Raw genomic sequence first — 14,744 nt, forward strand, 5'->3', positions numbered from 1 at the left:
TTATATTTTGCTTGCTGATTTTTTGTGGATGAGGTGAGATCATATGGTATTTGTCTTTCACTGCCTGGCTTATTTCAGGTAAAATAATGCACTTGCCACTTTGTGGATTATTAATTGACAATAGAGACTTGGGTTTATTTCTAGGCTCTCTATTCTGTTCCATTGATCTATATGTCTGTTCTGCCACTAGCAGATGTTTGGATTACCATGGCCTTGTAAGATTTCAGGGATGATGATTGGTCATGACTCATTTCTCTGATTGAAGATCACTTTTCTCCCATCAGGCATTAGGAGGGTCACTTTGGTGTATGCACCCATTTCTCTTTTAGTTAGAATCTGTAGAAACATAATTATGGTCTTGACATGTCAACTGCATGTTTTGTGAAACCCATATTCCTGTTTGCTACTTGTGTATTTTTAGCGCGTTCTATATCTTTGCTTCATTGGTCTTCTTATACACCTCCCCCCTGAAAAGAAGACATGAACAACTGACACCTAATGTAGTCATATCCAAAGCCAAGCACGAGGATTGGGCTACATAGTAACTCTGCATGAATTTATAGTTGGTTTTCATGTTTTCATAAAATTGAGGATATGTCCCTTTGCCTTTTAGATTCTCCTGAAAATTTTCCCTCCTTAAAGGTAATATGCTTTATGTTTTAACATTTTGGTATTAAGAGCAGATTATTTGAAATGCATACTATTTATTAAACATTTTCTTTGTCAACTCGTTCAGGTTTCTGTTGAAGTGAAAGATCCTGTTCCTAAAAGTGCAGTCGGAATGAATTCTGTGGAAACATCCAGATCGGGTAAATTTTGTACTGCCAATTTAACTGTGGAGAAAAATGCATGACTATATTTGACATGCTCACAGTCTTTTTAATTGTAATTTCTTTCTTTTGGACGTTTAATGGTAGGTTTTGACATAAGTAATGTAGATGCCATTGTTGGGATTCATGTTTGATGTAACAGGAAAAGAAAACAAGATTTCTAAAATGTAAACATAAGTAATATGTTTTTTGTTTTGTTTGATACCATAAAGTTTCCGGTTTGGAATCCCTACACTTATTAGGGATTCCTAGTTGTTAATGTTCACTCTAAGATTTTGCTACTGTTTTAGAATGCTTTTGTGAATTTCGACATTTACCTATGGTAAAACTGAATTTGCCCACATATCGTGTTGTTTTGAAATGTGTTTTATTGATTATGGTGTTACAATTGTCCCAATTTTTTCCCCTTTGCTCCCCTCAACCAGTCTACCCATTCCCTTCAGCCATTGTCCCCTTAGTTGTAGTAGTGGGTCATGAATATAAGGTCTTTGGCTTCTTCACTTCCTATTCTGTTCTTGACGTTCCCGTGTATATTCTATACATGCAAATTTGTAAATATTAAATCCTACAAATTTCTCCAGATGGTTCCCCTTCCTCCTCCCAAGTGATATCCCTGCAAATGATGTCCATAGCTTTAATTTTGTTTCTGTTTTGCTTGTTTGCTTAGTTTTTTTCTTCGATTCCACTGTTAATAGTTGTGAATTTATTGGCACTTTCATGTTCATAGTTTTGATCCTCTTTTTTTGTAAATAAGTCACTTTAGCATTTCACACATTACTGGCTTGGTGATGAGAAACTCTTTTATGTTTATCTTGTCTAAGAGGCACTTTATCTGCCCTTCAAATCCAAGTGATAGCTTTGCTGGGTAGAGTAATCTATGTTGCAAGTCTTTGCTTTCTATCACTTTGAGTACTTCTTTCCAGTCCCCTCTGGCCTGCAAAGTTTCTTTGAGAAATCAGTTGACATTCTCATGGGACCTCCTTTGACGGTAACTCTCTGCTTTTCTCTTGCTGCTTTTAAGATTCTTCTGTATCATTAACCTTCAGAATTTGAATTATGATGTACCTTGGTGTGGTCTTCTTTGTGTCCATTTTGATTGGGTCTGTGTGTGCTTCTGGCACTTGTAAGTCTATTTCTTACGCCAAATTTGGGGTGTTTTCTTTCATTATTTTTCAGAGAAGTGTTCAATTCCTCCCTTTCTTTCTTCTTCTGGAGCCCTATGATTTGGGTGTTGGTAGATCTGAGGCTTTGCCAGAGGCCCCTTAGCCCATCTATGTTGTTTTGGATTTCATTTCTTTCTTCTTATAGATTTGCGCGCGCACACACACACACACACACACACACCTCAATGTATGTTTATTTATTTTACTGGTGATCGTCTACAGGTTTCTCCATTTCCCAACTCTACTTTCCCCGCCCTACCCACACCCACCTCCCACCCTTAACCTTCTCCCCCTGTGGCTTTGTCCATGGGCCCTCTATATGTGCTCTTTTTTGACCCTTTCCTTTCTTTCTCATGTTATTTTTCTCTTCCCTCCCCTCTGGTTATGGTCAGTTTGTTCTTAATTTCAGGGACTCTGGTTATATTTTGCTTGCTTGTTTGTTCTGTTATTTAGGTTCCACTTATAGGTGAGATCATATGGTATTTGTCTTCCACAACCTGGCTTGCTTCACTTAGGATACTTCTGTCTGCTTCCATCCATGTTGTCATGAAGGGTAGCTACTCCTTCTTACTTTCTGCTGGGATATATTTTTATTGTGTAAATGTACCACACTTTATTGTCCCACTCAAGTACTGATGGACACCTAGCACTGTGTCCAGCACTTGGCTATTGTAAATTGTCTTGCTATGAACACTGGGGTGCACAGGTTCTTTTGATTTAGTGTTTCTGGATTCTTAGGGTATAATCCCAGCTTGTGAACTGCTGTGCTAACCTTTTTAGTTTCTTGAGGAAATTCCATACTGTTTTCCACAGTGGCTGCACCAGTGTGCACTTCCACCAACAGTGCACCAGGGGTCCGTTTTCTCCACAACCTATCCAGCACTTAGTGTTTCCTGATTTGTTTATGATGGCCACACTGACCAGTGTGAAGTGGAATCTTCTAGTTTTAATTTGCATCTCTCTGATGGCTCGTTATGCTGACCATCCTATCATGTGTGTCTGGGCCCTCTGGGTGTCATCCTTGGAGGAGTGCCTGTGGAAGTCCTTTGCCCGTGTTTTAATTGGATTTTTTGTCTTCCTGTTGTGGAGTCATGTGTGTTCTATATATATTTTGGAGATCAAACCCTTGTCTGAGTCTCATTGGAAAATACATTTTCCCATAGAGTTGGTCCCCTTTTCACCTTGCTAATGTTTTCTTTATGCATGCACAAGTATTTTATTGTGATGAAGTCCCTCCTTTATGTCCCTTGGTCTAGGGCACATTGCTGTGAGAATATTACTGGGTGGAATATCAGAGTGTTTCCTCCCTATCTTCCCCTCTAGGACTTTTGTGCTATCACAACTTATGTTTAAGTCTTTATCCTCTTGGAGTTTTTTTGTGTGTGTATGGTGTCAGTTGGTGGTCGAGTTTCATTCTTGTTTGCATGTAGCTGTCCAGGTCACTCAAGATCATTTGCTAAGGAGGGTGTTTTTATTCCACTTTATTCTTCTCCCCCTCTGTCAAATATAAATTGTCCATAGACACTTGGGTTTATCTCTGGGCTCTCTATTCTGTTCCATTCATCTATGTGTCTGTCCTTACTCCAGTACGAGATGTTTTTTACTCTCCTGGCCTTGTAATACAGTTTGCTGTGAGTTATGGTGATTCCACCTACTTTGTTCTTCTTTCCCAAAGCTGCTTCAGGTATTCGGTGTCAGTGATGGTTCCATGTAAATTTTGAAATGTTTGTTTTATAGCTGTGAAATACCATTGGTTTTTTAATAGGAATTGCATTGATTTGTACATTGCTTTGAATGGATTGGATATTTTGATGATGTTAATACTTCTACTCCATGAACATGGTATATGCTTCAATATATTTGTGCGTTCTTTCTTCCACGTTGTGTAGTGTTCTGAATAAAGATCTTTCACCTCCTTGACTAACTTTATTCCTAGCCACTTTATGTACATGTTGCTATATCAAGGGGATTTTTTCCTCTGATTGCAGTTTCTGATATTTCATTGTTGGTGCACAAAAATGCCTCTGATTTCTGAATATTGACTTTGTATCCCATAATTTTGTCAAATTGCCTTATTAACTTGAACGGTTATTTGGAGGAGTCTATGGGATTTTCCAGGTATACCACGATGTCATCTATAAACAATGACAGTTTTACTTCCAACTTTTCATTGGATACCTTTTATTTCTTTTTCCTGTGTGATCACTCTGGCTTGGACTTTCAGTACTTATATAGAAGTTGTGACAGTGGACATCCTTGTCTTTGTCTTGATGTTCAAGGGAAAGGTTTTAGGTTTTGCCCGTTGAGTATGATGTTGCCTGTAGGTCTTAGATGTGTTTCCTGAACCTTGTTGCTTGAGTAGCTCAAGAAACTAAGATGGCTAACGTAGAGGATTCAAGAAATGTAAGCAGAGCAGTAGCCCATAGTGGTGTGGGATAAATTGAATATTTGTAGACAGTAGTATTCTGTGCGTGTATCTCCAAGCTGACGAAGTCATAACACTTTGTCTGTTGATGAATGAATTAGGTATTAAACTGACCTCTCCTCACAGTTGTGTACTTCCCAAGTTACAGAACACATTGAGGAACATGATAAATACTTGTCACCTGAGGTGTAAATGATTCTGATGGTTGCATGAAGGATATTCTCTTGCATCCTGTTTCCCATTTATTCTGTCAGGGTCATGGTCATGACTCGTTTCTCTGATTGAAGATCGCTTTTCTCCCATCAGGTATCAGGGTGACTTTGGTGTATGCACCCATTTTTTTCTCTTTTAGTTAGAATCTGTAGAAACATAATTATGTCAACTGCATGTTTCATTAAACCTATATTCCTGTTTGTTCCTTAAGTACTTGTAGTGTATTCTATAATTTTGGTTCATTGGTCTTCTCATCCACACATGCCCTGAAGAGGAAAAATGAACAATTAACACCTAAAATAATCATATCAACAGGAAGCATGAGGATTGGGCTCCATAGTAACTCTGCATGAATGTGTAGTTGGCTTTCATATTTTCCTATATTTGAGGATATGTCCCTTTGCTTTTCAGATTCTCCTGAAGTATATTCTTTCTTACAGGTAATAAGTTCTATGTGTTTATGTTTTGTTATTAAGAACAGATTATATGAAATGAATATTATTTGTTAATGATTTTGTTTCAAAACTCATTCAGCCTCGGGTTAGACGGAAAGGTCCTGTTCGTACAAATGCAGTCAAAACGAATTCTGTGCAAACATTCGGATCAGGTAAATTTTTTACTACCAATTTTACTCTGGAAAGGAATACATGAAAATATGTGACATGCTCATAATCTTCTTATTCCGAATTTCTTTCTTTTGTAAGTTTAATGGTAGGTTTGGACATAAGTAGAGTAGATGCCATTGTTGGGAATCCTGGTTGATAATTAGAGGGGAAAAAGCAAGAATTATAAAATGTAAACTTTATTTTTTATTTAAAAATACATTTATTGATTATGCTATTACAGTTGTCCCATTTCCCCCCTTCACTCTAGTCCATCCTGCCCACCCCCTCCCTCCCACATTCCCCCCCTTATAGTTCATGTCCATGGGTCATACATCTAAGTTCTTTGGCTTCTACATTTCCTAACTATTCTTACCCTCCCCCTGTCTATTTTCCACCTACCATTTATAGTACTTATTCTCTGTACCTTTCCTCCCACTCCCCTGTTGACAACCCTCCATGTGATCTCAATTTCTGTGGTTCTGTTGCTGTTCTAGCTGTTTGCTTAGTTCGGTTTTGTTTTGGTTTTAGGTGTGGTTGTTAATAACTGTGAGTTTGCTGTCATTTTACTGTTCATATTCTTTATCTTCTTTTTCTCAGATAAATCCCTTTAACATTTCGTATAATAAGGGCTTGGTGATGATGAACTCCTTGAACTTCACCTTATCTGAGAAGCACTTTACCTGCCCTTTCATTCTAATGATAGCTTTTCTGGATACAGTAATCTTGGATGTTGGTCCTTGCCTTTCATGGCTTTCAATACTTCTTGCCATCCCTTCTTGCCTGTAAGGTCTCTTTTGAGAAATCAGCTGACAGTCTTATGGGAAGTCCTTTGTAGGTAACTGTGTCCTTTCCTCTTGCTGCTTCTAAGATTGTCTCCTCGTATTTCATCTTGGGTAATGTAATTATGATGTGCCTTGGTGTGTTCCTCTTTGGGTCCAGCTTCTCTGGGATTCTCTGAGCCTCTTGTACTTCCAGGAAGTCTATTTGCTTTGCCAGATTAGGGGAGTTCTCCTTCATTATTTGTTCAAATAAATTTTCAGTTTTTTGTTGCTCCTCGCCTCCTTCTGGCACCCCTATAATTCAGATGTTGGAACGTTTCAAGATGTCCTGCAGGTTCCTAAGCCTCTCCTCATTTTTCCAAATTCTTATTTCTTCATTCTTTTCTGGTTGGATGTTTCTTTCTTTCTTTTGGTCCACACCATTGATGTGAGTCCCAGTTTCCTTCGCATCACTATTGGTTCTCTGTACATTTTCCTTTGTTTCTCTTAGCATAGCCCTCATTTTTTCATCTCATTTGCGACCAAATTCAAGCAATTCTGCGAGCTTCCTGATTACCAGTGTTTTGAACTGTGCATCTGATAGGTTGGCTATCTCTTCATTGCTTATTTGTATTTTTTCTGGAGCTTTGATCTGTTCTTTCATTTAGGCCACTTTTTTTTTTTTTTTTTTGTCTTGGTGCTTTGTAATGTATTTGGCTATCAGGTATGGTGATTCCAGTTACTATGTTTTTCTTTCCCACAACTGCTGTAGCTATTCGGGTCATGGATGGTTCTTTGTAAATTGGGAAATGTTTGTTCTATATCTGTGAAATGTCATTGGTAGTGTAATAGGGAATGCGTTGAATCTGTAAATTGTTTTGTGTACTATGGACATTTTGATGATGTTAATTCTTCCAATCCATGAACATGGTATATGCTTCCAATATTTATGCCTTACTTGATTACTTTCTTCTGTGTTGTGTAGTTTTCTGATACAGGTCTTTTCCCTCTTTGGTTAAGTGTATTCCCTTGTAGTTTATTTTTCCTGGTTGCCATTTGAATGGGGATGTTTTTTCTGATTGCCATTTTGGATATTATATTGTAGGCTTACAAAAGTGCCTTGGTTTCTGAATATTGCCTATGCCTGATGCTGTTTTCTCAAATCCACTTATTATGTCGAGTATTATATTGGTGACGTCAATAGGATTTTCCATGTACTTCTCATCTCCATGTGAAGAATGACTGTTTAACTACCAGCTTTCCAATAAGGATGCTGTTTATTTCTTTTTCTTGTGTGATCACTGTGGCTAGGACTTCCAGTACTATGTTGACTAGAAGTGGTGACACTGGACATCCTTGTCTTTTTCTTGATGTTCAAGGGAAAGGTTGTAGGTTTTGCCCGTTGAGCATGATGTTGCCTGTAGGTCTTAGATGTGTTTCATGAACCTTGTTGCATGAGTAGCTCAAGAAACTAAGATGGCTAACGTAGAGGATTCAAGAAATGTAAGCAGAGCAGTAGCCCATAGTTGTGTGGGATAAATTGAATATTTGTAGTCAGTAGCATTCTGTGCGTGTATATCCAAGCTGATGAAGTCATAACACTTTGTCTGTTGATGAATGAATTAGGTATTAAACTGACCTCTCCTCACAGTTGTGTACTTCCCAAGTTACAGAACACATTGAGGAACATGATAAATACTTGTCACCTGAGGTGTAAATGATTCTGATGGTTGCATGAAGGATATGCTGTTGCATCCTGTTTCCCATTTATTCTGTCCAGGTGAGGACTCGTTTCCCTGATTGAAGATCGCTCTTCTCCCATCAGGCATCAGGGTGACTTTGGTGTATGCACCCATTTTTTTCCCTTTTAGTTAGAATATGTAGAATCATAATTATGGTCTTGATGTGTCAACTGCATGTTTCGTTAAGCCTATATTCCTGTTTGTTCCCTCAGTATTTGAGGTGTATTCTGTATTTCCGTTTAGTTGGTCTTCTTACCCACCCGCCCCCTGAAAAGAAAACATGAACAACTAACACCTAATGTAATCGTATCCAAAGCCAAGCACGAGGATTGGGCTCCACAGTAACTCTGCATGAACGTATAGTTGGCTTTCATACTTTTCGCATAATTGAGGGTATTTCCTTTTGCTTTGTAGATTCTCCTGACAGATCTTCGTCCTCAAAGGTAATAACTGTTATGTTTCTCTATGGAGGTATTAAGAACAGATTAAATGAAATGTATGTTATTTACTAATCGTTTTCTTTCAAATCTTCTTCAGCGTGCCATTGACGTGGCAGATCGTGTTCCTAAAAAAGGAGTCAGGACGAATTCTGTACACACATCCAGATCAGGTAAAATTTGTACCAGAAGTTTACGTCTGGAAAGGCATACCTGAAAACGTTGGTGTGCTCAGACTCTTCTTATTCCTCATTTCTTTCTATTGCAAATTTAATGGCAGTACATGAGCCACGCAATGCAGATGCCATTGTTGGGATTCATGCTTGATGTTTACAAGGAAGAAAACAAAAAAGCACCTCGAGAATTCTAAAATGGAAACGTCACATAAGGTGTTTTTACTTTTGTTTTGATACCGTGAAGTTACCAGTTGAGAAACCCTACACTTGTGAGGGATTCCTAGATGTGCATTTTTAGACTCTTAGGTTTTTCTACTGTTGGAACATGCTTCTTTGACCTTTGACCTTTACCCGGGGTAAAACTGAGGGTGCTAACATGTCGTGTTTTTTAAAACGTATTTTATGGCTTATGCTCTTACAGTTGTCCCAGTTTCTCCCCATTGGCTCCCCTGAACCCAGTCGACCCCATTCCCTTCAGCCATTCCCCCCTCAGTTGAAGTCCGTGGGTCATGCATATCAGTTCTTCGGCTACTTCACTTCCTATCCCATCCCTAACATTGCCCTGTCTCTTCAGGGCCTACCAATTTGTACTTGTTAATTCCTGCACCTTCCCCGCCCCCCACCCCCATGCTTCCCCTTCCTCCTCCCGTCTGATAACCCTCCAAATGATCTCCATAGCTATGATTCTGTTTTCGTTCTGCTTGTTTGCTTAGTTGGTCTTTCGATCCCATTGCTGATAGTTGTGAATTTATTGCCCCTGAGGGTGTTCATAGGTTTGATCCTCCTTTTCTTGAACAAGTCCCTTTAGCATTTCACAAAATAATGGCTCGGTGATGGGGAACTCCTTTCGCTTTGTCTTGTCCGAGAGGCACGGTAGCTGCCCTTCCATTCCAAATGATAGCGTTGTGAATAGAGTAATCTAGGTTGTTGGTCCTCGCTGCCCATCACTGCGAATCCTTCTTCCCAGTCCCTTCTGGCCTGCCAAAGTGTCTCTGAGAAATCAGCTGACATTCTCAGGGCAACTCCTTTGTAGGTAAGTCTCTGCTTTTCTCCTGCTGCTTTTAAGAATCTTGCGTATTGTTAACCTTTGGCATTTTAATTACGGTGTACCTTGGTGTGATCCTCTTTGGGTCCATTTTGATGGGGATTCTGTGTGCTTCCTGGGCTTGTGTGTGTATTCCCTTCAGCAATTTGGGGGAAGTTTTCTTTCGTTATATTTTCAAAGAAGTTTTCAATTCCTCCCTTTTTTCCTTCTCCTTCTGGCAGCCCTATGATTTGGGTGTTGGTAGGTCTGAGGTTTTCCAGAGGCTCCTTAGCCTATCAATGTTGTTCATTTTCTTCCTTCACATATATACTTATGTTGTATTGGTGTTCGAATACAGCTTTCTCGGTTTCCCAACAACCCTTACCCCGCCCTACCCACCCCTATCTCCCTACGCCCTCAATCCTATGCCCCCTTTGGCTTTGTCCATAGGCCCTTTATACATGTTCTTTTACCCCCTTTCCCTTCCTTCCCACATTATGTCCCCCCTCCCTCCCCTCCGGTTACTGTCAGTTTGTTCTTCATTTCAGTGACACCTAATGTAATCGTATCCAAAGCCAAGCACGAGGATTGGGCTCCACAGTAACTCTGCATGAATGTATAGTTGGCTTTCATACTTTTCTCATAATTGAGGGTATTTCCTTTTGCTTTGTAGATTCTCCTGACAGATCTTCGTCCTCAAAGGTAATAACTTTTATGTTTTTATATATTTTATTTGAAGAGATTATATGAAATGAGTATTATTGGTTAATGATTTTGTCTCAAAACTCATTCAGCCTCGGGTTAGACAGAAAGATCCTGTTCCTGAAAATCCAGTCACAATGAATTCTGTGCAAACATTCAGATCAGGTAAAATTTTTACTACAAATTTTACTCTGGAAGGGAATACTTGAAAATATTTTGTGTGCTCATAATCTTCCTATTCCGAATCTCTTTCTTTTGGAAGTTTAATGGTAGGTTTGGACATAAGTAATCTAGATACCATTGTTGGGATTCCTGGTTGATAATTAGAGGGGGAAAAGCAAGAATTATAAAATGTATACTTTATTATTTTTTTACTTTAAAATATGTTTATTGATTATGCTATTACAGTTGTCCCATTTCCCCCTTTCACTCCAGTCCATCCTGCCCACCCCCTCCCTCCCACTTTCCTCCCTTATAGTTCATGTCCCTGGTTCATACATACAAGTTCTTTGGCTTCTACATTTCCCATACTATTCTTACCTTCCCCTGCCTATTTTCCTCCTACCATTTATGCTACTTATTCTCTGTACCTTTCCCTCCTCTCTTCCCCTCCCACTCCCCTGTTGATAACCCTCCATGTGATCTCCATTTCTGTCGTTCTGTTGCTGTTCTAGTTGTTTGCTTAGTTTGGTTTTGTTTTGGTTTTAGGTGTGGTTGTTAATAACTGTGAATTTGCCGTCATATTTACTGTTCATATTTTTCATCTTCTTTTTCTCAGATAAATCCGTTTAACATTTCATATACTAAGGGCTTGGTGATGATGAACTCCTTTATCTTGACCTTATCTGAGAAGCACTTTATCTGCCCTTGAATTCTGAATGATAGCTTTGCTGGATACACTAATCTTGGATATAGGTCCTTGCCTTTCATGACTTGGAATACTTCTTGCCATCCCTTCTTGCCTGTAAGGCCTTTTTTAACGAATCAGCTGACAGTCTTATGGGAACTCCTTTGTAGGCAACTGTTTTCTTTTCTCTTGCTGATGCTAAGATTGTCTCCTTCTGTTTAATCTTGGGTAATGTAATTATGATGTGCCTTGGTGTGTTCTTCTTTGGGTCCAGCTTCTCTGGGACTCTCTGAGCCTCCTGGACTTCTGGGAAGTCTATTTCCTTTGCCAGATTAGGGAAGATCTCCTTTATTATTTGTTCAAATAAGTTTTCAGTTTTTTGTTGTTCCTCTTCTCCTTTTGGTAGCCCTATAATTCAGATGTTGGAACGTTTCAAGATGTCCTGGAGGTTCCTAAGCCTCTCCTCATTGTTTTGAATACTTGTTTCTTCATTCTTTTCTGGTTGGATGTTTCTTTCTTCCTTCTGGTCCACACCGTTGATTTGAGTCCCAGTTTCCTTCCCATCACTATTGGTTCCCTGTACAATTTTCTTTGTCTCTCTTAGCATAGCCCTCATTTTTCATCTGCTTTTTGACCAAATTCAACCAATTCTGTGAGCTTCCTAATTACTAGTGTTTTGAACTGTGCACAGGTTGGCTATCTTTTCATTGCTTAGTTGTATTTTTTCTGTAGCTTTTATCTTTTCTTTCATTTGGGCCATTTTTTTTTTTTTTGTCTTGGTGCTTTGTAATGTATTTTGCTATCAGGTATGGTGATCCCAATTATTATGTTCTTCTTTTTCAAAATTGCTGTAGGCATTCGAGTCGTGGATGGTTCCTTGTAAATTGGGAAATGTTTGTTCTATATCCCTGAAATGTCATTGGTAGTGTAATAGGGAATGCGTTGAATCTGTAAATTGTTTTGTGTACTATGGACATTTTGATGATGTTAATTCTTCCAATCCATGAACATGGTATATGCTTCCAATATTTATTCCTTACTTGATTACTTTCTTCTGTGTTGTGTAGTTTTCTGATACAGGTATTTTCCCTCTTTGGTTAAGTTTATTCCTTGGTAGTTTATTTTTCTGGTTGCTGTTTTTATGGGGATTTTTTTCTGATTTCCATTTTGCATATTATGTTGTAGGCTTACAAAAATGCTTTGGTTTCTGAATATTGCCTTCGCCTGATGCTGTTTTCTCAAATTCACTTATTCTGTCGAGTATTTTTTTGGTGGTGTCAATGAGATTTTCCATGTACTTTCTGATCTCCATGTGAATAATGACTGTTTTACTTCCAGTACTTCCAGGATGCTTTTTATTTCTTTTTCTTGTCTTTTCACTGTGGCTAAGACCTCCAGACTATGTTGAATAGAAGTGGTGACAGTGGACATCCTTGTGTTTGTCTTGATCTTAGTGGGAAAGGTTTTAGGTTTTGCCCATTGCGTATGATGTTTGCTGTATGTCTTGGATGTGTTTTATGAACCTTCTTGCATGAGTAGGTCAAGAAACTAAGATGGCTAAAGTAGAGGATACAAGAAACGTAAGCATAACAGTACTACAGTTCTGTGGGATAAGTTGCATATTTCTAACAACTATTATGCTATGTGTGTAAATCCAAGGTGATGAAGTCATAACAATTTCTCTGTTGATAAATGAATTATGTATTAAACTTACCTCTCCTCACCATTATGTACTTCCGAAATTATAGAACATGCTGATGAACACCATAAACACTTGTTGCATAAGGTATAGATGATTTTGGTGTTTGCATGAAGGATATGCTGTTGCATTCTGTTTCACATTTATTCTGTCAGGGTTGGTCATGACTCATTTCTCTGATTGAAGATCACTTTTCTCCCATCAGGCATTAGGAGGGTCACTTTGGTGTATGCACCCATTTCTCTTTTAGTTAGAATCTGTAGAAACATAATTATGGTCTTGACATGTCAACTGCATGTTTTGTGAAACCCATATTCCTGTTGCTACTTGTGTATTTTTAGTGCGTTCTATATTTTTGCTTCATTGGTCTTCTTATACACCTCCCCCCTGAAAAGAAGACATGAACAACTGACACCTAATGTAGTCATATCCAAAGCCAAGCACGAGGATTGGGCTACATAGTAACTCTGCATGAATTTATAGTTGGTTTTCATGTTTTCATAAAATTGAGGATATGTCCCTTTGCTTTTTAGATTCTCCTGAAAATTTTCCCTCCTTAAAGGTAATATGCTTTATGTTTTAACATTTTGGTATTAAGAGCAGATTATTTGAAATGCATACTATTTATTAAACATTTTCTTTGTCAACTCGTTCAGGTTTCTGTTGAAGTGAAAGATCCTGTTCCTAAAAGTGCAGTAGGAATGAATTCTGTGGAAACATCCAGATCGGGTAAATTTTGTACTGCCAATTTAATTGTGGAGAAAAATGCATGACTATATTTGACATACTCACAGACTTTTTATTTGTAATTTCTTTCTTTTGGACGTTTAATGGTAGGTTTTGACATAAGTAATGTAGATGCCATTGTTGGGATTCATGTTTGATATAACAGGAAAAGAAAACAAGATTTCTAAAATGTAAACATAAGTAATATGTTTTTTGTTTTGTTTGATACCATAAAGTTTCCGGTTTGGAATCCCTACACTTATTAGGGATTCCTAGTTGTTAATGTTCACTCTAAGATTTTGCTACTGTTTTAGAATGCTTTTGTGAATTTCAACATTTACCTATGGTAAAACTGAATTTGCCCACATATCGTGTTGTTTTGAAATGTGTTTTATTGATTATGGTGTTACAATTGTCCCAATTTTTTCCCCTTTGCTCCCCTCAACCAGTCTACCCATTCCCTTCAGCCATTGTCCCCTTAGTTGTAGTAGTGGGTCATGAATATAAGGTCTTTGGCTTCTTCACTTCCTATTCTGTTCTTGACGTTCCCGTGTATATTCTCTACATGCAAATTTGTAAATATTAAATCCTACAAATTTCTCCAGATGGTTCCCCTTCCTCCTCCCAAGTGATATCCCTGCAAATGATGTCCATAGCTTTAATTTTGTTTCTGTTTTGCTTGTTTGCTTAGTTTTTTTCTTCGATTCCACTGTTAATAGTTGTGAATTTATTGGCACTTTCATGTTCATAGTTTTGATCCTCTTTTTTTGTAAATAAGTCACTTTAGCATTTCACACAATACTGGCTTGGTGATGAGAAACTCTTTTATGTTTATCTTGTCTAAGAGGCACTTTATCTGCCCTTCAATTCCAAGTGATAGCTTTGCTGGGTAGAGTAATCTATGTTGCAAGTCTTTGCTTTCTATCACTTTGAGTACTTCTTTCCAGTCCCCTCTGGCCTGCAAAGTTTCTTTGAGAAATCAGTTGACATTCTCATGGGACCTCCTTTGATGGTAACTCTCTGCTTTTCTCTTGCTGCTTTTAAGATTCTTCTGTATCATTAACCTTCAGAATTTGAATTATGATGTACCTTGGTGTGGTCTTCTTTGTGTCCATTTTGATTGGGTCTGTGTGTGCTTCTGGCACTTGTAAGTCTATTTCTTACGCCAAATTTGGGGTGTTTTCTTTCATTATTTTTCAGAGAAGTGTTCAATTCCTCCCTTTCTTTCTTCTTCTGGAGCCCTATGATTTGGGTGTTGGTAGATCTGAGGCTTTGCCAGAGGCCCCTTAGCCCATCTATGTTGTTTTGGATTTCATTTCTTTCTTCTTATAGATTTGTGCGCGCGCACACACACACACACACACACACACCTCAATGTATGTTTATTTATTTTACTG

At 38.3% G+C, this 14,744-nt stretch overlaps 1 protein-coding gene across 1 annotated transcript in view; it reads left to right on the forward strand.

Moving 5' to 3' along the window:
• LOC112316790 (ankyrin repeat domain-containing protein 26) overlaps window positions 1-14,744 on the forward strand; it is a 187,305-nt gene that overhangs the window by 67,451 nt on the left and 105,110 nt on the right. Inside the window, exons 15-22 of the mRNA XM_071221352.1 lie at window positions 614-642; window positions 737-809; window positions 8,151-8,179; window positions 8,274-8,346; window positions 9,954-10,075; window positions 10,168-10,240; window positions 13,155-13,183; window positions 13,278-13,350. Of these exons, the coding sequence (XP_071077453.1) occupies window positions 614-642; window positions 737-809; window positions 8,151-8,179; window positions 8,274-8,346; window positions 9,954-10,075; window positions 10,168-10,240; window positions 13,155-13,183; window positions 13,278-13,350 (501 nt within the window). The remainder of the gene's footprint in view (window positions 1-613; window positions 643-736; window positions 810-8,150; window positions 8,180-8,273; window positions 8,347-9,953; window positions 10,076-10,167; window positions 10,241-13,154; window positions 13,184-13,277; window positions 13,351-14,744) is intronic.

Source organism: Desmodus rotundus, chromosome 4 (genome assembly GCF_022682495.2).
Source record: "Desmodus rotundus isolate HL8 chromosome 4, HLdesRot8A.1, whole genome shotgun sequence".
In the NCBI taxonomy this organism is placed as follows: Eukaryota; Metazoa; Chordata; class Mammalia; order Chiroptera; family Phyllostomidae; genus Desmodus; species Desmodus rotundus.